The sequence below is a fragment of the Hyla sarda genome, chromosome 1 (assembly GCF_029499605.1).
Source record: "Hyla sarda isolate aHylSar1 chromosome 1, aHylSar1.hap1, whole genome shotgun sequence".
Classification (NCBI taxonomy): Eukaryota; Metazoa; Chordata; class Amphibia; order Anura; family Hylidae; genus Hyla; species Hyla sarda.
In genome coordinates this window covers 601120431-601147645 of record NC_079189.1, presented here as the reverse complement: position 1 = coordinate 601147645, position 27215 = coordinate 601120431, and the positions used below count along the sequence as shown (strand labels likewise).

Sequence of the window (27215 nt, the reverse complement as noted above, 5' to 3'; positions counted from 1 at the left end):
GGAGGTGCATATAAAACTTAGCTTTTAATAATGGTAATTAAGAAATATAATGCATGTGATGCAGTATTGTTGTTTGTAGCACTCAGATGAGAAGTGCACAAACCAAATAGACGCCTGATATAATCTGCTAAAATATAACAGATGGGGAGAGGGCTCCCACAATATTAGCATAATGTACACAACAGTACATAGATGCCCGTAATAGGCTCTCTATGTTTTGGAAAAACCACAATGCCCTACGCGTTTCAGCACACTGTAACATGTGACCTCCTCAGGGGCTAAACAAGTGGTACATATCTCATAATAGTAGACAATAAAAGCATCTGAGCCCATAAATATTTGGGCTGAGAAGATTGAGTTCTTCCTTAACCCAATAGACCGGGTCCACCTGCAAATAAACACATAAAAAGAAATACCGTTCAGTATACCATGTCCGGGCTGTATGGTGCCTGTAACAAATATATGCATGCACTCACGGTTCTATCAGAGGCATAGTACGACACCTGTGAAGGAAAAGGAAAGAAAATGCCATTTGTTCTGGCTAACTCCTAGATCACGGTGCACATGCCTGTAAACAAAAGGAACAACACTCACGGTTGCGGCGTCCTAATTGCGAATAGAAAGCTCCAGGGACGTGTGTTACCCACAGTGGCGGGGAGCCGAACTGTTAGCCGGCTGCTCACACGCATCTCCTGAGCGGACGGCGTCTGATGCCTTATCCGCTTCCGGGGCTGTGGGTGGAGACTCCGCCCAGACGCCATCTCCATACCAACGCCGAAGTAGGAGGGTGTCAACCCAACCTCGCTAGTCTAGCGAGTAGGTAAGCGGAGAAATGTTAACCCTAATCGCCCCGTGGATAAGGAAAGACGCTGTGAGTCAGAAGTACATCTGACCCATAGTGTAATAATGGCTTTATTGACTAAATCCGGATCGCACCCTAGGGACTGAACTAATGGGGCAATGATGTGCGCATGATTAACTCTGTATAACAAAATATTGAGTAAATATAATTGATTGGCATCTAGAGCAGGACTTGGTCCCCTATTGCTCCAGACCCAAAGGGACCCAAGACAGGAGCGTAGAGCTGGCACAGACCCGGGAACAAAGGTCGGGAAAGTATATTAGTTAGTTAATGGGGGCTACACAAAATCAGATATTAATGAATGTATAAATATGACTGCAACAATACAATCAAGGGAAATCAACTCAAAAGATCACACTGTCTAAGTCATATTGTAATGGATACCGCCGGGGGAGAGGAGGCGCAACCCTAATGGGAGAGGAGGGAAATATAGCAGGGGCCTAGTGAGCCTATGTTGTCCCTATTAAGCCCTATCACTAGTCCCTAAACCTAGGCGGGGTGGCCGCCCTAATAAGGGCGGTCCCGCACTGTAACCTAGTCTATAAACCCTTCTACTCCCTATTTAGGGGGTGTACTAACTCGTGGGCTGACTACAGCCCCCCTGACTACCTAGCCTACACCCCAAGGGTATCCCCAGCGGTATCCATCCATTATAGAAAACTGGTAAAAATAAGCTGCTCGTTAAGCCCCTTAGGGACTACTGTATCTAAGACGTATATCCATCGTGTCTCCCGCTGTAGGAGCATTTGGTCAAGGTTGCCCCCTCTTGGAGACGGGCGCATTTTTTCGAGACCAAAAAACTGAATGTGTGATGGGTCCCCCCCGTGGACTTCGTTCATGTGCTTGGCAATCGCAGTGTCTCTTTTGTTGCGAATGTCTCCCAAATGCTCCAGCACCCTACGGCGAAGTTCTCTGATTGTCTTTCCTACATAGAGTAGGTAGCAGGAGCATATGGCCACATAAACGACAGCCTTAGTACTACAGTTAATCAACCCCTTGATCTTAAAGGTTCTTTCTGTAGTTTTGATAGAAATGCTTTCTGTTTTCCTCATATGGGGGCACGCTTTGCAGTGGCCACATTTGTGGGACCCATTGATGGCATTAGTTCCCAGCCAAGTCTTAGGAGGTTTGAGAGGAGCAAGGTGGCTTTGTGTAATGGTATCCCCTATACTTCTCCCCTTCCTATAAGTAATTTGTAGTGCGCCAGCAGAGCACTTGATGTCCACACGTGGTATTTCCATACTCAGAAGAGATGGGGTTACAGATTTTGGGGAACATTTTCTCCTATAACCCCTTGTAAAAATTTATAATTTTGGGGAAAACCATCATTTTAGTGAAAAAAATGAATAAATTCATTTACACATCCAACTTTAACGAAAAGTCGTCAAACACCTGTGGGGTGTTAAGGATCACTGTACCCCTTGTTATGTTCCTTGGGGGGTGTAGTTTCAAAATGGTATTCCATGTGGGGGTTTTCTGCTGTTCTGGCACCACAGGGGCTTCCTAAATGTGACATACCCTCCAAAAACCATTTCAGAAAAACTCACTCTCCAAAATCCCATTGTCGCTCCTTCCCTTCTGAGCCTTGTAGTGCACCCACAGAGCACTTGACATACACATGAGGTATTTTCTTACTTGAGAGAAATGGGGTTACAAGTTTTGGGGGGCTTTTCTCCTTTTACCCCTTGTAAAATTTCAAAAACTGGGTCTACAAGAACATGCGAGAGTAAAAAATGAAGATTTTGAATTTTCTCCTTTACCTTGCTGCTATTCCTGTGAAACACCTAAAGGGTTAACACACTTACTGAATGTCATTTTGAATACTTTTGGGGGTGCAGTTTTTATAATGGGGTGATTTATGGGGTATTTCTAATATGAAGACCCTTAAAATCTACTTCAAAGCTGAACTGGTCCCTGAAAAATCCAGATTTTGAACATTTTGAGGAAAATTGCTGCTGAACTTTGAAGCCCTCTGGTGTCTTCCAAAAGTAAAAACTCATCAATTTTATGATGCAAATATAAAGTAGACATATTGTATATGTGAACCAAAATAACATTTATTTGCAATATCAATTTTCCTTACAAGCAGAGAGCTTCAAAGTTAGAAAAATGCTAAATTTTCTATATTTTCATGAAATTTGGGGATTTTTCACCAAGAAATGATGCAAGTAACAACGAAAATTTACCACTATCATAAAGTAGAATATGTCACGAAAAAACAATCTCGGAATCAGAATAATTGGTAAAAGCATCCCAGAGTTATTAATGCATAAAGTGACAGTGGTCAGAATTGCAAAAAAGGGCTGAGTCCTTAAAGGGGTATTCTGGTGGAAAACTTAATTTTTTTATTTTTTTTTTTTATCAACTGGTGCCAGAAAATTAAACAGATTTGTAAATTACTTCTATTAAAAAATCTTAATCCTTCCAGTACTTATTAGTTGCTGAATACTACAGAGGAAATTCTTTTTGGAACACAGAGCTCTCTGCAGACATCACGATCAAAAGTCACATTATTTTGGGATAGCTGATTACTACATATATAAAATGTTTACGTCTGATGGGTCTCTCCTATACTGATATGGAATACATTAAAGGGGTACTCCGGTGGAAAAACATTTTTTTTTTTCTTTTTTAAATCAACTGGTGCCAGAAAGTTAAACAAATTTGTAAATTACTTCTATTAAAAAATCTTAACCCTTCCTGTATTTATTAGCTGCTGAATACTACAGAGGAAATTCTTTTCTTTTTGGAATGCTCTCTGATGACATCACGAACACACTGCTCTCTGCTGACGTTATAATAATAATAAGTCTTCATTTATTGTTGTCAGTAGTGGGATTTGAACCCAAGGCCCCAGCACTGCAAGGCAGCAGTGCTAACCACTGAGCCACCATGCTGCCCTTAGCATACATCTGCTATGCACGGTTGCTAAAATGGACAGAGATGTCAGCAGAGAGCACTGTGCTTGTGATGTCATCAGTGTTCCAAAAAGAAAGGAAGGATTAAGATTTTTTAATGGAAGTAATTTACAAATATGTTTAACTTTCTGGCATCAGTTGATTTAAAAAAGAAAAAAAATGTTTTTCCACCGGAGTACCCCTTTAAGGCGAAAAAGGGCTCAGTCCTTAAGGGGTTAATAACAAATTTTTTTATTTTTTTTAAATACACATTAACCCCTTCCTTTATTAAAATTTTAAAAAACCCTTTTCCCAAATTCTATATAAAAAAATATATAAACATAATAAAAATAAACATATGTGGTATCGCCGCGTGCGTAAATGTCTGAAATTATAAAAATATATTGTTAATTAAACTGTACGGCCAATGGCGTACGCGCAAACAAATTCCAAAATAGGGTATTTTTGGTCACTTTTTATACCAGAATTTTTTTTTATAAAAAGCGATCAAAAAGTCTGATCAAAACAAAAATGGTACCGAATAAAACTTCAGAACATGGTGCAAAAAATTTGCCCTCATACCGCCCTGTACGTGGAAAAATAAAAAAGTAATAGGGGTCAGAAGATGACATTTTTAAACGTATACATTTTACGTAGTTATGATTTTTTTTCCGGAAGTGCGACAAAATCAAACCTATATAAGTAGGGGATCATTTTAACCGTATGGACCTACAGAATAAAGATAAGGTGTCATATTTACTGAAAAATGTACTACGTAGAAACGGAAGCCCCCAAAAGTTAAAACATTGTGGTTTTTTTCTTCCATTTTGTTGCACAATGATTTTTCCCGTTTCGCTGTAGATTTTTGGGTAAAATGACTAATGTCACTGCAAAGTAGAATTGGTGGTTCAGAAAATAGGCCATAATATGGCTTTTTAGGTGCAAAATTGAAAGAGTGATGAAGTCAATGCTGTGAAGCCACCAGTAGATGGCAGTGTTGTATAGCAATGAGTGCTCACTGTGGAAGTGTTAAAGTTGTACTCCGCTCAAAAACATTTTTCTTTAACTTTCTGGCACCAGTTGATTTAAACAGATATGTAAATGACTTGTGTCAAAAAATCTTAATCCTTCCAGTACTTATCAGCTGCTATATTCTCCATAGGAAGTTATTTTGAGTTTCCTTTCTGTCTGACCACAGTGCTCTCTGCTGACACCTCTGTCCAATTTAGGAACTGTCCAGAGCGGGATAGGGTTGCTATTTGGATTTGCTTTTACTCTGGACAGTTCCTAAAATGGATAGAGGTGTCAGCAGAGAGCACTGTGGTCAGACAGAAAGGAAATTCAAAAAAGAGGAACTTCCTGTGGAGCATATAGCAGCTGATAAGTACTGGAAGGATTAAGATTTTTTAATAGAAGTAATTTACAAATCTGTTTAACTTTCTGGCACCAGTTGATTTAAAGAGAAATGTTTTCCAGCGGAGTACCCCTTTAACTTCTAAATGGCCAGAGCTGAGAACACGCGCAGAGGAGAAAGCATCATGATGGGATTGCCGGATGAAGATCCGAGATGTATACATACACGCTCCGAGGGATGCTCCATACAGTAAGTAGATGGTAAATAAAAATACTCATCTGTCAGATGAGCTGAAGTAAATGGCGTAATGTAATGGGGCGATGAAACAGTTAAATGAGAAATAAACGTATTGTAACTGTGCAGAGGAATTATGAGGCAATGGGGTAGTTATAGGTAATAGAACCAATGTTTGCAAGGGACAACAATGGAGAATAATTAGTACGTTACATAGATGGCTGGATATTAAAAAAACGTAAAATGATATAGTGTAACGGTTGAATGACAGCAGAATATGGAGCTACAGGATTACTTCGGAGAGTTCATTCAAAGGGGTACTCCGGGGGAAAACTTTTTTTTTTAAATCAACTGGTGCCAGAAAGTTAAACAGATTTGTAAATTACTTTTATGGAAAAAAAATCTTAATCCTTCCAGTACTTATTGGCTGCTGAATACTACAGAGGAATTTTTTTTTATTTTTGGAACACAGAGCTCTCTGCTGACATCATGAGCACAGTGCTCTCTGCTGACATATTTGTCCATTTTAGGAACTGTACAGAGTAGGAGAAAATCCCCATAAAAACATATGCTGCTCTGTACAGTTCCTAAAATGGACAGAGATGTCAGCAGAGAGCACTGTGGTCATGATGTCAGCAGAGAGCACTGTGGTCATGATGTCAGCAGAGAGCTCTGTGGTCATGTCAGCAGAGAGCTCTGTGTTCCAAAAAGAATAGAATTTCCTCTGTAGTATTCAGCAGCTAATAAGTACTGAAAGGATTAAGATTTTTTAATAAAAGTAATTTACAAATCTGTTTATCTTTCTGGCACCAGTTGATTTAAAAAAAAAAAGTTTTCCACCGGAGTACCCCTTTTAATGAACTCTCCGAAGTAATCCTGTAGCTCTATATTCTGCTGTCATTCAACCGTTACACTATATCATTTTACGTTTTTTAAATCTTTTTTTTTTAATATCCAGCCATCTATGTAACGTACTAATTATTCTCCATTGTTGTCCCTTGCAAACATTGGTTCTATTACCTATAACTACCCCATTGCCTCATAATTCCTCTGCACAGTTACAATACGTTTATTTCTCATATAACTGTTTCATCGCCCCCATTACATTACGCCATTTACTTCAGCTCATCTGACAGATGAGTATTTTTATTTACCATCTACTTACCGTATGGAGCATCCCTCGGAGCGTGTATGTATACATCTCGGATCTTCATCCGGCAATCCCATCAAGATGCTTTCTCCTCTGCACATGGTCTCAGCTCTGGCCATTTAGAAGTTAAAGGGGTACTCTGGTAAAAATCAACTGGTGCCAGAAAGAAAAACAGATTTGTAAATTACGTCTATTAAAAAATCTTAATCCTTCCAGTACTTATTAGCTGCTGAATACTACAGAGGAAACTCTTTTCTTTTTGGAACACAGAGCTCTCTGCTGACATCACGAGCACAGTGCTCTCTGCTGACATCACTGTCCATTTTAGGAACTGTCCAGAGCAGCATATGTTTGCTATGGGGATTTTCTCCTACTCTGGACAGTTGCTAAAATGGTCTAAGATGTCAGCAGAAAGCACTGTGCTCATGATGTCAGCAGAAAGCACTGTGTTCCACAAAGAAAAAAAAATCCTCAGTAGTATTCAGCAGCTAAAAAGTACTGAAGGATTAAGATTTTTTAATAGAAGTAATTTACAAATCTGTAAAAAAAATGTTTACCCAAAACCTCAAGGAGAGTGTATATAGTATCTATAATGAATGGAAAAGACCGTGCTTCAATTAACAGTAGAATTATTATAATAATATTTAAATTCTTCTGTTAATTGAAGCACGGTCTTTTCCATTCATTATAAATACTATATACACTCTCCTTGAGGTTTTGGATAAACATTTATTTACTGAACTTTTTCCTCTTGCATCCAGGGTATAGGTGCCTACCCAATCTAACCTTGGATCAGTGTATTAATTGTGAGCTGCACTTATCCTTTTTCTTTTAATTTACAAATCTGTTTATCTTTCTGGCTCCAGTTGATTTAAAAAAAATAAAAAGTTTTCCACCGGAGTACCCCTTTAACACTTCCACAGTGAGCACTCATCGCTATACAACACTGCCATCTACTGGTGGCTTCACAGCATTGACACCACCATTCTTATTTCCCTGCCGAAATGGATGAATGGTAATGTAATTTCATTTTATATGAATTGTGTATTCTGATTTTACCCTGCATGATTATGTACAAGTTTTTTTATTGTGTTTTTTTTATACATTTTATGCACAGTATCATTTGTTTTTTCACTTGTACCTGTTTTGCACACGGCTTTTTCCTGTAATCCGGAAGTGGTCATCAAACTGTCCTCATAAATGTATGTCTTTCCATGCAAACTGTATGCCTGATGAAGATCCCTGTCCGCAAATAAAACCCTATTAAAATACTTGGGGGCCAGCGCCTTCATTCAGAGGGAACTTATTTCCCAAAATTTCCATATAACAATCAAGAGAAGACTTCACCAGAGTGAATACAGAGGGTTCACCACAAGATGGAAACCATTGGTGAGCCTCAAACAGGAACGACAGATTAGAGTCAACTTGTACCAGAGAGAATATAGAGGGTTCACCACAAGATGGAAACCATTGGGGAGCCTCAAACAGGAACGACAGATTAGAGTCAACTTGTACCAGAGAGAATATAGAGGGTTCACCACAAGATGGAAACCATTGGGGAGCCTTATACAGGAAAGACAGATTAGAGTCAACTGGTACCAGAGAGAATACAGAAGGTTCACCACAAGATGAAAACCACTCGGGAGCCTTATACAGGAAGGACAGATTAGAGTCAACTTGTACCAGAGAGAATATAGAGGGTTCACCACAAGATGGAAACCATTGGTGAGCCTCAAACAGGAACGACAGATTAGAGTCAACTTGTACCAGAGAGAATATAGAGCGTTCACCACAAGATGGAAACCACTCGGGAGCCTCAAAAAGGAACGACAGATTAGAGTCAACTTGTACCAGAGAGAATATAGAGGGTTCACCACAAGATGGAAACCATTGGGGAGCCTCAAACAGGAACGACAGATTAGAGTCAACTTGTACCAGAGAGAATATAGAGGGTTCACCACAAGATGGAAACCATTGGGGAGCCTTATACAGGAAAGACAGATTAGAGTCAACTGGTACCAGAGAGAATACAGAAGGTTCACCACAAGATGAAAACCACTCGGGAGCCTTATACAGGAAGGACAGATTAGAGTCAACTTGTACCAGAGAGAATATAGAGGGTTCACCACAAGATGGAAACCATTGGTGAGCCTCAAACAGGAACGACAGATTAGAGTCAACTTGTACCAGAGAGAATATAGAGCGTTCACCACAAGATGGAAACCACTCGGGAGCCTCAAACAGGAACGACAGATTAGAGTCAACTTGTACCAGAGTGAATATAGAGGGTTCACCACAAGATGGAAACCATTGGGGAGCCTCAAACAGGAACGACAGATTAGAGTCAACTGGTACCAGAGTGATGGGAAGAGAAGAGTATAGAGAAGGAAAGGAACATGATCCGAAGCATACACCTCATCAGTGAACATGGTGGTGGTAGTGTCATGGCGTGGGCATGTATGGTGCCAATGGAACTGGTACTCTTGTATTTATTGAGGATGTGACTGCTGACAAAAGCAGCAGGATGAATTCTGAAGTGTTTCGGGCAATATTATCTGCTCATATTAAGCAAAATGCTTCAGAACTCATTGGACGGCGCTTCACAGTGCAGATGGACAATGACCCAAAGCAAACTGCAATAGAACCAAAGAGTTTATTAAGGGAAATAAGTGGAATGTTCTGCAAAGGCCAAGTCAATCACCTGACCTGAATCCGATGGAGCATTTCACTTGCTGAAGACAAAACTGAAGGGAAAATGCCCCAAGGACAAGCAGGAACTGAAGACAGTTGCAGTAGAGACGGCAGAGCATCACCAGGGATGAAACCCAGCAATGTCTGCTGAGGTCTATGCGTTCCAGACTTCAGGCTGTAATTGACTGCAAAAGGATTTGCAACCAAGTATTAAACATTTAAAGTTTGATTTAGGATTATTATTCTGTCCCATTACTTTTGGTCCCTTAACAAGTGGGAGGCACATATGCAAACTGTTGTAATTCCTACACCGTTCGCCTGATTTGGATGTAAATACCCTCAAATTAAAGCTGACAGTCTGCAGTTAAAGCAAATCTTGTTTGTTTCGTTTCAAATCCATTGTAGTGGCGTATTGAGCCAAAAATGTTAGAATTGTGTAAATGTCCCAATATTTATGGACCTGGCTACATATCCCCCCCCCCCCCCCAGCTCCTCATTTTATGTACTAACCTTTTTTGTGTCACAGATGTTAAAACTTACAGGCCTATAGTTCCCAGGATGCATTTTTGACCCCTTTTTATATATTGGTACCAAATTTGCTAAGTGCCAGTCTTGTGGAACAATCTCTGTTATTATAGAAACTTTAAAGGAAAACTGTCAGCTTGCTCCCCCCCCCCCCCCCCCTGCACTAACCAGCGGTACTGGCTGGTAGTGCGGGGGACACTGATTAGTTTGATGCTTACCGTGCCCGGATCTGCCTGGCCATTCGTCCGTAATCTTCTATTTTTCGTATATGCGAATGAGGTGCTAACTGGCACCGGCAGAGCTAACAGGCAATCTGACGTCAGTGCCGCTGGCCGCATCGCTGCCCAGCTCATCAATATTCCTCCCCTCTCTCTTCATTACAGAGCGGGGAGAAGAGGGAGAGGGACCTTGTCCTCAGTAATAAAAGTATACAAGCTAAATGGGACATTTATAAGAGCATCCTGAATAGATCTTGTGAACGACATATAAGGGAATTAAAGGGCTAGAAGACCAATGTGGTTAACCAAAACAGTTAGAAATGTGATAAAAGATAAGATGCGGGTGTGGCTTGGCGCCGACAGTGATGGCCGCGTGGTGAGGGAGCTCCTGCTCCCCTGGCCGAACATCTGCCCCTGGTGACCCTGCTACCTGATGGGGAGGCACTCACGCAGGACTAGGAACCCCTTCGCACCCTCTAGGTTGGCTATCCCTGCACCCGGGGGAATCCGCCACTTCTTTCAGCTGCCTCCTACTCCTGCACCCTCTGCTCCGTCCGCCATTACGGGCCCGGGACTGGGCCTGCGGTCCCGATCTGCTAGCTGTGCTCCGCTCCGTGTTGAGAGCTTACCTCCCTGCTACCTTTCACCTCCGAAGCCTGCACAGAGATCCCCGCTCCTACCTCTGCAATCCACCGAAGCTCCGTCTCTACTGGAAGCTCCTGCCCGGCCGTGTGAGGGCTGCGCTGCAGCACAAGGAACGGAGCCTATCCCTGCTACAGCTCCCCTTGCCGTGGACTCTCCTCCAGACACCTCCATCTTGGGTCTCCCTGGTGAAGACAGGGCAGTCACCTCCTGTGGGCTCCCCGCATACCCCAGCTTCTCCACACTGTTCAGCTTCCCCTCCTCTACCTCTCCCTAGGGGTTCTGGACCTGACCCTGCACACCAGTCACCTCTGCTTGTGCCTGCTGAAGCTGTCTTCTCATATACCTCACCTGCTCCCCTGACCCCATCTGCAGCCTGCTGTCCTCCCTCTTACCCTCCTGAGCCGCAACGGCAAAAGCAGTCCGCCATGATGCCCTCCGGAGCCCTCCCTCCTTCCCTTCAGGGGCCCCCCGTCCATTCCCTGGACTGATGGCGGCCACTAGATCGGCACCTGGTGCCCAGGGATGCTACATACGAATCTGATTTGCCCTGTTCGAGGGTGTCCCTGCCCTCCTCGACATTCCCGGACCTGGGCCATCTTCTGTCCCAAATTCCAACTAAGGAGGACTTCCGCTCCCTGATTGCTGAAGTTAGGGATGCCTGGCGGGCGGAGATCTCCTCCATGCGCCAGGATCTCCAGAATGTTTCTGAACGGGTGGATGGCCTGGAGGATGCCCTTGACCAAACTAGGGCTTATATTGCACAACTACACTCTACTATTGCTTCCCAAAAGGACTTTTTGGGGACCTCCATGCACATGTTGAGGATCTGGATAATAGAGGGAGGCGTAATATGACCAGGGTGAGAGGTCTGCCGGAGGCTACCCGTGAGGAGGACCTTTTTGTAACTCTGGAGGCTCTCTTTAACATGATCCTTGGCGAATCTGCCTCGCACAGGATCAAACTTGACAGGGCCCTTCGTGCACTTCACCCTAAGTCCACCACGGGCGCTCCGCGGGATGTCATCTGCTGTGTCCATGATTTTCAAGTTATAGAGGCTATCATGGCCAAAGCTAGAACTCAGCGAAATTTTGACTTTGATGGTGCTCCTATTCAACTCTATCAAGATTTTTCCTGGATAACTCTTCGAAAGAGATGCCTGCTGCAGCCCCTGCTAGAGGTTCTTCGTTCTCACCATGTCCCGTATAGATGGACCTTCCCGTTTGGGCTGCACCCCGCAGAAATGGACGCTCGACTGTTCTACGCTCCTACCCGGATCCTGCCGGTTCCTCAGATGATGGAGTAGGATCTGATGTCTCCCCCCCCCCCCCTCCTCTGCCCCCTGTATGGCAGCCCATCAGGCCCCGCAGAGCTAGATCCCAGAGGAAGTCCCCCCCGTGGGGTCTCGGGGACCTCTCCTTGAGCTCCCCCTTGAGATGAAGATGGAGCTCCGGTGTCTTTCCTGAGGCGTTTTTGGTCCTGGACTTCTTTTTTGGTCTTTGGATCCTCCCTGGCTGGAGGGAGTCCTCCCCTTCAGTGATACTTAATATTGGTGCTAATTCTCCCCTGTTCTTACAGTGTTACTGCATATTTTTGTCACTAGTGGTTTTTGTTTTTCTGCGTTCCTTTCCTATGGCCTTAGAGTAAGGTGCTTGCTCTTCTGCTGGTTGTCCTTTAGTGGTGTCCTTCCATATCCCCTCTCGAGACCGTAGCAATGGCCTGCCCATGCCTTGGTCCATGGTCCACTTGGATGGTCTTGGCCTCCGCATTGGCTGATTGGTCAATGGTTTATTTAGTTCATAACTGTGGTTTCTTATTTGTTTTCTGGTGTCTTGTTGGTTTGTGTATCCTTTTGTTTCTCCTTGTCTCCCTTCTTCTTTTGTTCTTTCCCCATCTTAGGTTGATCCTTCCTGCTGCCTCTCCTAGTGTCCCAGGTTCTCCAGCCGCCTCTCCACGGTTGAGAGGTGCCCATTCTGACCGACTCAGTGAGTATGCTCTTTATGTGCTACTTGTCCTTTTTTCCCTTCTCTACCATGGTTAGGTGTGTCTCCTTGAAGGGCTTAACTCCCCCTCTAAGAGGCGTTTGTTACAAAGTTGGTTGGTTGGGCTACGTGCAGATATAGTTTTCCTTCAGGAGACGCACTTCGACCTTTCAGGAACCTTTCAGGAACCTTTCAATTCCTGCACCACCTTTTCCCTCTGACCTACTCTGCTGTCTCTGACAGGAAAACTGCGGGTGTAGCTATTCTAGTCTCTAGGTCCTGCCCCTTACAAGTTTCTTCTTCCTTTCATGATCCCCACAGGCGTTATGTAATTGTGGAGGGTAACCTGGGTAGGGCCCTGCTTTTGCTTTGTAATGTTTATGCCCCTAATACCTCCCATATCCCTTTCCTGCGTAGAGTTCTTGCTAGGCTCCATAAACTCCCTTCCTCTGCTTGGTTGTTAGGTGGGGACTTTAACCTTATATTCTCTCCCTCTCTGGACTGTCATTGGCTCTCTGGGGCTCCCCCTACTCCCGCTCAGTTGGGCTTAGCTTCTATTTTTTGACGGCTCATATGTGCGTCGTCGTTATATGACCTGTGGCAGATTAATCACCCTACGGAGCGCTACTTTAGTTTTTATTCCCATCCCCATAAGTTGCATTTGCGTATTGACTATTTCTTTGGCAACCTCCCTATGGTGCGCATGCTCTCCGATGCTTCCCATGATCCCATTTCTTGGTCTGATTACTGTCCTGTTCTCCTTTCCTTTTCCTCTTCCCCTTCATCTCTCCGTTCCGGTCACTGGCGACTGAATGATTCTCTTAAGTCGTTGCCTTCCCAGGAGTCGATACAGAAGTGTCTTACAGATTATTTTGCTGATGACGAGGGCTCAGTCTCTTCCCAGGCTATTCTCTGGGAGGCCCATAAATCCGTGGTCATGGTATAGCTTTGGGTTCGCGCCTTAAGCGTGATGCTCTGGCTCGCTCCCGGGAACTTCGCTCAGAGATAGCTTGCCTGGAGGCACTCTTACTGTCTACTCCCTCCTTGTCAGTCTTGTGGAGCTTGGTGGCGGCCCGGGCCTGGGTGACCTGGCCCTCCATAGGGTGGAGCGCCAATTGCTGTTTGCGAAGCAGCGCTTCTATGAGAAGGGCAATAAAGCACACAAGGTGTTGGCCAGGCACCTCCGGGACCGGGCAGTTGCGCAATCTCCCTCAGCTCTCAAAGACTCTTCTGGAATCCTTCATTACCATCCAGCTGACATATCTCTCCTCTTTGTTGACTAAACTTTACTCTATTTCCTCCCAGCTTCCGTCTGATCCGGGGGAACGGGCTGCGGCCTTTGATTCTTATCTCTCACGGTGAAGCATACCCACTTTGTCGGGGGCTGATCGTGAGGTCCTCAATGCCCTTATCACTGGGGATAAGCTCTTAGAAGTTCTCAAATCCCATCCTGCTGGTCGTTCCCCTGGCCCGGGTGGCTTCAGATACCTCTATTATAAGACTTACTCCTCCGTGCTGGTACTTAAACTTATCCCCCTTTTAAATTATTTTATGGGGGGGGGGGGGGGGGAGGGGATCCCGCAGTCATTTCTGTTTTCTCTTATCACCCTGATTTCTTAGCCTGGAAAAGATCCTCACGATTGTTCGAGTTATCGGCCTATTGCCCTCCTCAATTCTGATTTGAAACTATTTTCTAAGGTGTTAGCAGTTCGGCTTTGCTCCTTTCTCCCGTCCCTAATCCATAAGCATCGGGTAGGGTTTATTCCCTGTCGCCAGGGCGTTGATAACACCAGGAGGGTAGTGGACCTTGTTGACCTGATCAATCGGAGGTCTGAACAGGCGCTCATACTTAGCGTTGATGACGGCTTTTGATAGATTGGGGTGGCCATTTCTTTTTGCTACCCTTCAGAAGCTTGGTATTACGGGTAATTTTCTAACGGGGTCTCTACTCCTCTCCTACTGCCTCTTTGAAACTCCCTCACACCCCTTCTCCTACTTTTCCTTTGTTCAATGGGACCAGTCAGGGTTGTCCCCCTTGATTTTTGCTTTATGTATTGAGCCTTTCGCTGTCATGATTAGGGGGGACCCAGACATCACTGGCATTTCGTTACACGACAGAGAGTTCAAGATTTGCTTGTTTGCTGATGATGTCCTTCACTCGTCCTTTACTTTCTCTCCCTAGTCTCTATAGAGCTCTCCATGCTTATAGTGTGGTTTCTGGCTACAAAGTGAACCTCTCTAAATCTGAGGCGCACCCTCTGAATCTCCTCTTGTCTCTCTCCACCCTCCTTCGTTTCAATTACTCCTTTAAGTGGTCTTCGTCTGCTATCAAGTACCTGGGGGGTCTCTATTACTTCTCACTATTCCTCGCTTTACTTTACTAACTATCCCCCCCTTTTTCGGGAACTCCGTGCTCTTCTGGAGAAATGGTGCTCGCAATTAATTTCCTTTTTTGGGCGAATAGCGGCAGTTAAAATGACTATCCTACCAAAATGTAAATATTTTTTTGAAACATTGCCGGTCCGTGTGCCGCTGTCTGATTAAATTTAAGCTGTTTCCTCCCCTCCTCCTCCTCCTCATGTAATCTCCTTACTACTGGGATCACACACTGATAACACACTGTAACAAACCCCCTCCTCATGTAATCTCCTTACTACTGGGATCACACACTGATAACACACTGTAACAAACCTCCTCCTCATGTAATCTCCTTGCTACTGGTATCATACACTGATAACACACTGTAACAAACCTCCTCCTCATATAATCTCCTTACTACTGGGATCACACACTGATAACACACTGTAACAAACCTCCTCCTCATATAATCTCCTTACTACTGGGATCACACACTGATAACACACTGTAACAAACCTCCTCCTCATATAATCTCCTTACTACTGGGATCACACACTGATAACACACTGTAACAAACCTCTTCCTCACGTAATCTCCTTACTACTGGGATCACACACTGATAACACACTGTAACAAACCTCCTCCTCATATAATCTCCTTACTACTGGGATCACACACTGATAACACACTGTAACAAACCTCCTCCTCATGTAATCTCCTTACTACTGGGGTCACACACTGATAACACACTGTAACAAACCTCCTCCTCATGTAATCTCCTTACTACTGGGATCACACACTGATAACACACTGTAACAAACCTCCTCCTCATGTAATCTCCTTACTACTGGGGTCACACACTGATAACACACTGTAACAAACCTCCTCCTCATGTAATCTCCTTACTACTGGGATCACACACTGATAACACACTGTAACAAACCTCCTCCTCACGTAATCTCCTTACTACTGGGGTCACACACTGATAACACACTGTAACAAACCTCCTCCTCATGTAATCTCCTTACTACTGGGATCACACACTGATAACACACTGTAACAAACCTCCTCCTCATGTAATCTCCTTACTACTGGGATCACACACTGATAACACACTGTAACAAACCTACTCCTCATGTAATCTCCTTACTACTGGGATCACACACGGATAACACACTGTAACAAACCTCCTCCTCATGTAATCTCCTTACTACTGGGATCACACACTGATAACACACTGTAACAAACCTCCTCCTCATGTAATCTCCTTACTACTGGGATCACACACTGATAACACACTGTAACAAACCTCCTCCTCATGTAATCTCCGTACTACTGGGATCACACACTGATAACACACTGTAACAAACCTCCTCCTCATGTAATCTTACTACTGGGATCACACACTGTAACAAACCTCCTCCTCATGTAATCTCCTTACTACTGGGGTCACACACTGATAACACACTGTAACAAACCTCCTCCTCATGTAATCTCCTTACTACTGGGGTCACACACTGATAACACACTGTAACAAACCTCCTCCTCATATAATCTCCTTACTACTGGGATCACACACTGATAACACACTGTAACAAACCTCCTCCTCATGTAATCTCCTTACTACTGGGATCACACACTGATAACACACTGTAACAAACCTCCTCCTCATGTAATCTCCTTACTACTGGGATCACACACTGATAACACACTGTAACAAACCTCCTCCTCATGTAATCTCCTTACTACTGGGATCACACACTGAGGAGCAGAGATCTCCACACACAACACAACAGCAGTGACTGCCCGACCAGGACCTGCTCTGTATCTGCTACATCCTGGAGGTGTAGGACCTGTGATGATGTCACAATCATGTGACCACTACATTGGGGGCGGAGCTCTGCAGGATAGAAGAGATTGTGGCTTAAGGACCTGTGAGGATGATCATGTGACAGGGGTGGGCGGAGTTCAGAAGTAGGAGGGAGAAGGGTTATGTGTTGCCATTAAAGTTTAGTTGAATGAAATAATAAATTGTAGTGGTCACATGTTTCATGTCTGGAGTGAAGTTTCCGCTGAAGCCAGATATGTCTTGATCATGTGACTGATCACATGACTGTGACGTCATGACAGGTGTAAGTACACGGCTCTGTACAGTCTGCAGGTGGAGGTATGTGTGCATTCACATCAGGCGGGGTGGGGGAGGGGACAGCATCATTAACCCCTTCATGGTTATGATAATCTTGATGCCTGGAGAGGTGACACTGCTGGGAATGCTGGGACATTATACAGTAATGGAGGGGTCTGGTGATGACTGGAGAGGTGACACTGCTGGGACATTATACAGTAATGGAGGGGTCTGGTGATGACTGGAGAGGTGACACTGCTGGGAATGCTGGGACATTATACAGTAATGGAGGGGTCTGGTGATGACTGGAGAGGTGACACTGCTGGGACATTATACAGTAATGGAGGGGTCTGGTGATGACTGGAGAGGTGACACTGCTGGGACATTATACAGTAATGGAGGGGTCTGGTGATGACTGGAGAGGTGACACTGCTGGGACATTATACAGTAATGGAGGGGTCTGGTGATGACTGGAGAGGTGACACTGCTGGGAATGCTGGGACATTATACAGTAATGGAGGGGTCTGGTGATGACTGGAGAGGTGACACTGCTGGGACATTATACAGTAATGGAGGGGTCTGGTGATGACTGGAGAGGTGACACTGCTGGGACATTCTACAGTAATGGAGGGGTCTGGTGATGACTGGAGAGGTGACACTGCTGAGAATGCTGGGACATTATACAGTAATGGAGGGGTCTGGTGATGACTGGAGAGGTGACACTGCTGGGAATGCTGGGACATTATACAGTAATGGAGGGGTCTGGTGATGACTGGAGAGGTGACACTGCTGGGAATGCTGGGACATTATACAGTAATGGAGGGGTCTGGTGATGACTGGAGAGGTGACACTGCTGGGAATGCTGGGACATTATACAGTAATGGAGGGGTCTGGTGATGACAGGAGAGGTGACACTGCTGGGAATGCTGGGACATTATACAGTAATGGAGGGGTCTGGTGATGACTGGAGAGGTGACACTGCTGGGAATGCTGGGACATTATACAGTAATGGAGGGGTCTGGTGATGACTGGAGAGGTGACAGTGCTGGGACATTATACAGTAATGGAGGGGTTTGGTGATGACTGGAGAGGTGACACTGCTGGGAATGCTGGGACATTATACAGTAATGGGGGGGTCTGGTGATGACTGGAGAGGTGACACTGCTGGGACATTATACAGTAATGGAGGGGTCTGGTGATGACTGGAGAGGTGACACTGCTGGGAATGCTGGGACATTATACAGTAATGGGGGGGTCTGGTGATGACTGGAGAGGTGACACTGCTGGGAATACTGGGACATTATACAGTAATGGAGGGGTCTGGTGCTGACTGGAGAGGTGACACTGCTGGGAATGCTGGGACATTATACAGTAATGGAGGGGTCTGGTGATGACTGGAGAGGTGACACTGCTGGGACATTATACAGTAATGGAGGGGTCTGGTGATGACTGGAGAGGTGACCCTGCTGGGAATGCTGGGACATTATACAGTAATGGAGGGGTCTGGTGATGACTGGAGAGGTGACACTGCTGGGAATGCTGGGACATTATACAGTAATGGAGGGGTCTGGTGATGACTGGAGAGGTGACACTGCTGGGACATTATACAGTAATGGAGGGGTCTGGTGATGACTGGAGAGGTGACACTGCTGGGAATGCTGGGACATTATACAGTAATGGAGGGGTCTGGTGATGACTGGAGAGGTGACACTGCTGGGACATTATACAGTAATGGAGGGGTCTGGTGATGACTGGAGAGGTGACACTGCTGGGAATGCTGGGACATTATACAGTAATGGAGGGGTCTGGTGATGACTGGAGAGGTGACACTGCTGGGAATGCTGGGACATTATACAGTAATGGAGGGGTCTGGTGATGACTGGAGATGTGACACTGCTGGGAATGCTGGGACATTATACAGTAATGGAGGGGTCTGGTGATGACTGGAGAGGTGACACTGCTGGGAATGCTGGGACATTATACAGTAATGGAGGGGTCTGGTGATGACTGGAGAGGTGACACTGCTGGGACATTATACAGTAATGGAGGGGTCTGGTGATGACTGGAGAGGTGACACTGCTGGGAATGCTGGGACATTATACAGTAACACCACTGGAGGGGTCGGGGTGATGACTGTATCATTATGTGTCAGGTTCCTATAAGGTGTCAGGACGTGGCGGTCTATTTCTCCATGGAGGAGTGGGAGTATGTAGAAGGACACAAGGATCAGTACAAGGATCAGGTGATGATGGAGGATCAGCAGCCCCTCACATCAGCAGGTAATAGACATGACTATATACACACGTCCTATCATTATTTGTATGTAAAGAATGAATTCAGTCTCTGTATGTGTTCCCTACAGTCAGATCCAGTAAGAGAACAGCAGCAGAGAGGTGTCCCCGTCCTCTTCTTCCACAGGATCAGGATCAGGTAGATGGAGATATTCCCTATGATCTGTAGAAGGGCTGTGAAGCTCTTGTGTTCAGCCTTGTTTTATCCTACAGTATTATATGGTTTATACTTGTTCAGATAACTCCTTCTGTCATATGATTTTTGCCATCATAATTTATAATATTTTCTGCTTATCTGAAAGATTCTGTGACTTCTCCCACTGTCTGATTATTTTTACAATATTTCTTTTACAGCTTATCAATAAGGGTGAAGATCTGAAATACATTAATGCTCCAGACATAAAGGAAGAAGAAGAGACAGATGTGAGAGGTGATGAGCAGTATAAGGAGGACATTCCTACAGGGAAAGATCTGAACTGTAGTAATGCTCCAGACATAAAGGAAGAAGAGACAGATGTGAGCGGTGATGAGCAGTATAAGGAGGATATTCCTACAGGGAAAGATCTGAACTGTAGTAATGCTCCAGACATAAAGGAAGAAGAGACAGATCTGAGCAGTGATGAGCAGTATATGGAGGACATGTCTACAGGTAACCATTAATCACTTAACCTCAAAGTTGATTGCGGAATCTAAAATAAAAAAAATTAACATTACCGGTAACTCAGCGGAGCTGATCGGGACCACCGCGATCAGCTGAGAGGACAGCAGGGAGAGCCCTTACCTGCCTCCTCGATGTCCGATCGGTGCTTTGATGCTCCAGGAGGCCTCAGCAGGCTGGAGCAATCGAGCACAGATAACACTGATCAATGCTATGGCATAGCATTTAACAGTGTATGCAATTCAAGGATTGCATGTAATAGTCTCCTTAAAAAAAAAAAAAAAAGTTAATGAATGCGAATTGACCACTTCCCTAATAAGTTTGAATCACCCCTCTTTTCCCCATTTAAAAAAATTAAATAAATAAACAAAATATAAACATATGTGGTATTGCCACGTGTGTGCTATAAAAATATAACGGTAATTAAACCACACAGTTAATGTCGTAAAAAGAGATGAGCGAACTTACAGTAAATTCGATTCGTCACAAACTTCTCGGCTCGGCAGTTGATGACTTTTCCTGCATAAATTAGTTCAGCCTTCAGGTGCTCCCGTGGGCTGGAAAAGGTGGATGCAGTCCTAGGAGACTCTTTCCTAGGAATGTATCCACCTTTTCCATCCCACGGGAGCACCTGAAAGCTGAACTAATTTATGCAGGATAAGTCATCAACTGCCGAGCCGAGAAGTTCGTGACGAATCGAATTTACTGTAAGTTCGCTCATCTCTAGTTACTATCATCCCGACAGGAGCCTCATAGCCTGAGTTCCTTGCCTGAGCAGCTTGGTGGCCTGAAATCTACTGCTCCTTGCTTTATTATGTTGTCAATACAAGTAGTCAACGAATAACTTCATTTGCAACTTGTATGAAAGTTTTTATGTATAAAAGGTAATAAAATGTCAATATAATTTAAGGTTAAATTATGTAAAAAATCTGTTTTATCCTTGGCAGATGACTGTACCGGGAGATCAGAGGAGAATCTTATATCTTCATATTATAAAGCAGATGATGATATCACACAAGATACATATGAAGAACATTCCATTATCCCAGATACACCCTCAGCCCTTCACAGCCAAGATCTGTCATCTCATCCTTTTATACTCGTCCTGTCTTCTGATCCATCACAGGCTGTTACACAAAATAAAAGCTACAAAAGAAGTGATGAAAATCAAAGAGCTCACACAAAGGACAAACCAAATCTGGTTCAACAGCGGAGGTCTCATATAGGGAAGAACAAATATTCATGTTCAGAATGTGATCAGTGTTTCAGTTGTAGATCAGATCTATACAGACATCAGAAAATTCACACAGGAAAATTATTTTCTTGTTCAGAATGTGGGAAATGTTTTTCTCGGAAATATACTCTTATTGAACATCAAAAAATTCACACAGGAGAGAAGCCATTTTCATGTTCAGAATGTGGAAAATGCTTTACTATGAAATTAGGCCTTGTTGAACATCAAGTAATTCACACAGGAGAGAAGCCATTTTTATGTTCAGAATGTGGGAAATGTTTTTCTCGGAAATGTACTCTTATTGAACATCAAAGAATTCACACAGGAGAGAAGCCATTTTTATGTTCAGAATGTGGGAAATGTTTTACAGTAAAATCCAGCCTTGTTGATCATCTAACAACTCACACAGGAGTGAAGCCATTTTCATGTTCAGAATTCGGCAAATGTTTTAATTTGAAATCCTCTCTTGTGGGGCATATGAGAACACACTCAGGCACAAAGCCATTTTCATGTTCTGAATGTGGCAAATGCTTTACCTTTAAATCTACTTTTACTAAACATCAAAGAATTCACACTGGGGAGAAGCCATTTGCATGTTCTGAATGTGGTAACTGTTTTGCTCATCAACAAACTCTAGTTCAACATCAAAGAACTCACACGGGGGAGAAGCCATTTGTATGTTCTGAATGTGGGAAATGTTTTTCTAGTAAATCACGTCTTGATAGACATCAAATCACTCATTCAGGAAATAAACCCTTTTCATGTTCAGAATGTGAAAAATATTTCTTTGAGAAATCATGCCTTCTTCAGCATCTTAAATGTCACACAGGAGAGACGCCATTTTTATGTACAGAATGTGGGAAATGTTTTACTCAGAAACCATATCTTCTTAAGCATCAAAGAACTCACACAGGGGAAAAGCCGTTTTCATGCCAAGAATGTGGGAAATGTTTTACTCGGAAATGTACTCTTATTGAACATCAAACAATTCACACAGGAGAGATGCCATTTTCATGCCCAGAATGTGGGAAAGGTTTTGCTCGGAAATTTAATCTTATTGAACATCAAACAGTTCACACAGGAGTGAAGCCATTTTTATGCCCAGAATGTGGGAAAGGTTATACCCGCCCATCACGTCTCTTTCAACATCAAAAAATAAAACATCACACAGGGAAATAGCCATTTCCTTTATGGTTGCAAATTTACAAAGAAAGGTATAAAACTGTATCAGTTAATGTAAATTGATGTCATACAAAAAGAAAGGGAAATCAACATAGAGGACAAAATAATGATTAAGAAATGTCTATAATTACCAATGACTGTCTGATACCTAAAAAGTCAATAGAATCCCAACCAAACAATGTAACAAAATATGTGCATAGAATGTTACATATGTGTCCTAAAATCTGCTACCAATCGCTTATAAACATTCGCTTTAAAAACTTTAATACTTTTATGTTGTTTCTTTGGTGTGAAGATATTTTCTGTGTTATTGCCGATTTGTGGCCAGTCCTGAATAAGACGTCTTTATCTACAAAAATACCGCATAAAGATATTAAAAAAAAAAATATCAAAGAAGTTTATTATAGAACTGCAGTTATGAATAAGAAATACTCACCTTTAACTCCTTGCCTCCCCTCGACGTACTGGTACGTCATGGGTCGGGTGAGGGAAATAGGGGGCAGGTCCGCGAGTCAGATGCCCGTTATGCCGGTAATGTTGGAATCTGAGATCGCCCCAATGTCTGTTGTTTAAATGGTTAAACATTAAATGCCGGTAATCCCTGGTGTCCAGTGGTCCAGTCGGCACCCCGTGATTTAATGCCGATGGGATGCTGGGGAAGCAAGCATAAGCCATGTGTAGATGGCTTACATTGATCAATGTATTCCTATTGCATTGCATTGATCTATGTAATCGGCACTCGATTACTAAGAGCTGCCGCAGGCAGCTCTTAGTAATCGAGTGCCGATTACATAGATCAATGTAATGCAATAGGAATACATTGATCAATGTAAGCCATCTACTGAAGAGGAGACTGCTCTGGTGGAGCGGACTTTCGTCTGGAAAGGAGGAGACATGCCTTTGGCTATATAGGCCTCAGCCATCACTGCCTTAAAGGGGTACTCTGATAGGAGATAACGTGTGATCGAGGGGGTCCAGCTGCTGGGACACCTCGCAATCTCTGGGTCGGCACTGCGGCGTTCAGAACACGGAAGCCTGGTCATGCCAGGCCCCATCCATTCATGTCTATGGGAGGGGGCGTGATGGCTGGGGATAGGGGAAAACATCTCTAGGGGCGGAGTACCCCTTTAATCCATCTGGCTATGGAACTCCTACAGGCCTTCCTACTTCTATAAGGGCAAACTGTACGAAGAGATTGGTATCCTTCCTCCAATGACTAGTTCTATCTATTTACTGGAGAACCGCTCTTCTGGCACCCAAAAGACTATAGGGTCGCTCTTGGTCATTTTTAGAGTTGGAGCAGAAGGACAGGGTCACAATATCCTGAGACCTATGAAAGGAGGACAACTTTAGGCAAAAAAATTGGGTCAAGTTAATAAAATGTTTCTATCATCTATGATAAGGCTCCTGGATGGAAAGGGCCCGGATCTCACCGACTCTCCTAGCTGCTGTTATAGCAACAAGAAATACTGCCTTAACCCCTTAAGGACCAGGACAATTTTCACTGTAGGACCAGAGTGTTTTTTGCACATCTGACCACTTTCACTTTAAGCATTAATAACTCTGGGATGCTTTTACCTATCATTCTGATTCCGAGATTGTTTTTTCGTGACATATTCTACTTTATGTTATTGGTAAAATTTTGTCGATACTTGCATCGTTTCTTAGTGAAAAATTCAAAAATATAATGAAAAAATTGGAAATTTAGCATTTTTCGAACTTTGAAGCTCTCTGCTTGTAAGGAAAATAGACATTCTAAATAAATTATATTTTGATTCACAAATACAATGTGTCCACTTTATGTTTGCATCATAAAGTTCACATGTTTTTCTTTTGGAAGACACCAGAGGGCTTCAAAGTTCAGCAGCAATTTTCCAATTTTTCACAAAATTTTCAAAATCAGAATTTTTCATGGACCAGTTCAGATTTGAAGGGCTTTCATTTTTTACACTCGCATGTTCTTGTAGACCCAGTTTTTGAATTTTTACAAGGGGTAAAAGGAGAAAAATCCTCTCAAAATGTGTAACCCAATTTCTCTCGAGTAAGGAAATACCTCATATGTGGATGTCAAGTGTTTGGTGGGCGCAGTAGAGGGCTCAGAAGGGAAGGAGCGACAGTGGGATTTAGGAGAGTGAGTTTTTCTGAAATGGTTTTTGGGGTGCATGCCACATTTAGGAAGCCCTATGGTGCCAGTACAGCAGAAACCCCCACATGGCATACTATTTTGGAAACTACACCCCTCAAGGCACGTAACAAGGGGTCCAGTGAGCCTTTAAACCCCACAGGTGTTTGATGGCTTTTCGTTAAAGTCTGATGTGTAAATAAAAAAAAATTTCACTAAAGTGCAGTTTTTTCCCAAATTTACCATTTTTAGAAAGGGTAATGGGAGAAAATGCCCCCCCAAATTTGTAACCCCATCTCTTCTGACTATGGAAATACCCCATGTTAGGACGTAAAATGCTCTGCGGGCGAACTACAATGCTCAGAAGAGAAGGAGTCACATTTGGCTTTTGGAAAGCAAATTTTGCTGAAATGGTTTTGGGGGGGGGGGGGGGCATGTCGCATTTAGGAAGCCCCTATGGTGCCAGAACAGCAAAAATACCCACATGGCATACTATTTTGGAAACTACACTCCTCAAGGAAAGTAACAAGGGGTACAGTGAGCTTTAACACCTCACAGGTATTTCACAACTTTTTGTTCAAGTTGGATGTGTAAATGAAAAAATGTTTTATTTCACTAAGATGCAGTTTTTTCTCCAAATTTTACATTTTTACAAGGGGTAATAGGAGAAAATTACCCCCAAAATGTGTAACCCCATTTCTTCTGAGTATGGAAATACCCCATGTGTGGACGTCAAGTGCTCTGCGGTTGAACTACAATGCTCAGAAGAGGAGGAGCGCCATTGAGCATTTGAAGAGTGAATTTGTTTGAAATGGAAGTCGGGGGCCATGTGCGTTTACAAAGCCCCCCGTGGTGCCAGAATTGTGGACCTCCCCACATGTGACCCCATTATGGAAACTACACCCCTCACAGAATTTAATAAGGGGTGCAGTGAGCATTTACACCCCACTGGTATTTGACACATCTTTGGAACAGTGGGCTGAGCAAATGAAAAATAAAATTTTTCATTTTCACAGACCACTGTTCCAAAAATCTGTCAGACACCTGTGAGGGGTGTAGTTTCCAAAATGGGGTCCATTGTTCTGGCTCTATAGGGGCTTTGTAAACACATGTGGCCTTCAATTCCAGACAAATTTTCTCTTCAAAATCCCAATAGCGCTCCTTCTCTTCTGAGCATTGTAGTGCGCCCGCCGAGCACTTTACATCCACATATAGATATGTTCTTACTCAGAAGAAATTTGGCTAAAAATTTTGGGGGCATTTTTCCTATTTTCCCTTGTGAAAATGAAAAATTTAGGGTAACACCAGCATTTTAGTGAATTTTTTTTATTTTTTTCATTTTCCCATCCAACTTTAATGAAAATTCATCAAACACCTGTGGGGTGTTCAGGCTCACTATACCCCTTGTCACGTTCTGTGAGGGGTGTAGTTTCCAAAATGGGGTCACATGTCGGTATTTATTTTTTTGCGTTTGTCAGAACCGCTGTAAAATCAGCCACCCCTGTGCAAATCACCAATTTAGGCCTCAAATGTACATGGTGCGCTCTCACTCCTGAGCCTTGTTGTGCGCCCGCAGAACATTTTATGCCCACATATGGGGTATTTCTGTACCGAGAAATTGCGTAACAAATTTTGGGGGTCTTTTTTTTCCCCCTTTTACCTCTTGTGAAAATAAAAAGTATGGGACAACACCAGCATGTTAGTGTAAATTATTTTTTTTTTTTTACACTAACAGGCTGGTGTAGACCCCAACTTTTATTTTTCATAAGGGGTAAAAGGAGCAAAAGCCCCCCAAAATTTGTAGTGCAATTTCTCCCGAGTACGGCGATATCCCATATTTGGCCCTAAACTGTTTCCTTGAAATACGACAGGGCTCCAAAGTGAGAGAGCGTCATGCGCATTTGAGGACTAAATTAGGGATTGCATAGGGGTGGACATAGGGGTATTCTACGCCAGTGATTCCCAAACAGGGTGCCTCCAGCTGTTGCTAAACTCCCAGCATGCCTGGTCAGTCAGTGGCTGTCCGGAAATGCTGGGAGTTGTTTTGCAACAGCTGGAGACTCCGTTTTGGAAACCCTGCCGTACAATCCGTTTTAAATTTTTATTGGGGGGACAGTGTAAGGGGGTGTATATGTTGTGTTTTACCCTTTATTATGTGTTAGTGTAGTGTAGTGTTTTTAGGGTACATTCGCACTGGCGCAGGTTTACAGTGAGTTTACCGCTAAGAGTATGCGCCGCGGCGTAAAATTTGCCGCAGCTCATACTTGAAGCAGGAAACTTACTGTAAACCTGCCTGTGGGGGGGGGGGGGGGGGGTCAGCAAACTGCTGTTTGGGCATGCTAGGAGTTGCAGTTTTGAAACATCTGGAGGGCCACAGTTAGATACTGTCACTGCCAGTGATATCCAAACTGTGGCCCTCCAGCTGTTGCAAAACTACAAATCCCTGCATGCCCAAACAGCTGTCTGGGCATGCTGGGAGTTGTAGTTTTGCAACATCTGGAGGGCTACAGTTTAGAGACCACTTTATAGTGGTCTCAAACTGTACGCTCCAGATGTTGCTAGGCAACTTACCGGCTTCCATCGGATCCAGGGAGCCAGCCGCACGTCATCGCCGGACTCAGATTTCCTCCACCGATGGTCGCCCGCGGGGTAAGTGGATGTCGGCGCCGGTCCCCCATTCTGCCCGCCTA

At 43.8% G+C, this 27215-nt stretch overlaps 1 protein-coding gene across 3 annotated transcripts in view; it reads left to right on the top strand.

Moving 5' to 3' along the window:
* LOC130296518 (oocyte zinc finger protein XlCOF6-like) overlaps positions 1 to 27215 on the top strand; it is a 208051-nt gene that overhangs the window by 41848 nt on the left and 138988 nt on the right. The window contains exons 4-7 of one of the 3 annotated variants that reach the window (XM_056548164.1): positions 19191 to 19317; positions 19401 to 19462; positions 19684 to 19978; positions 20935 to 22738. The exons of 1 other annotated variant lie outside the window; for it this stretch is intronic. In XM_056548164.1, coding sequence (XP_056404139.1) covers positions 19191 to 19317; positions 19401 to 19462; positions 19684 to 19978; positions 20935 to 22400 — 1950 coding nt within the window. In that variant the 3' untranslated portion in view covers positions 22401 to 22738. Of the gene's footprint in view, positions 1 to 19190; positions 19318 to 19400; positions 19469 to 19683; positions 19979 to 20934; positions 22739 to 27215 lie in introns of those variants that run through there. One more of the 3 variants, XM_056548154.1, reaches the window with a different exon arrangement.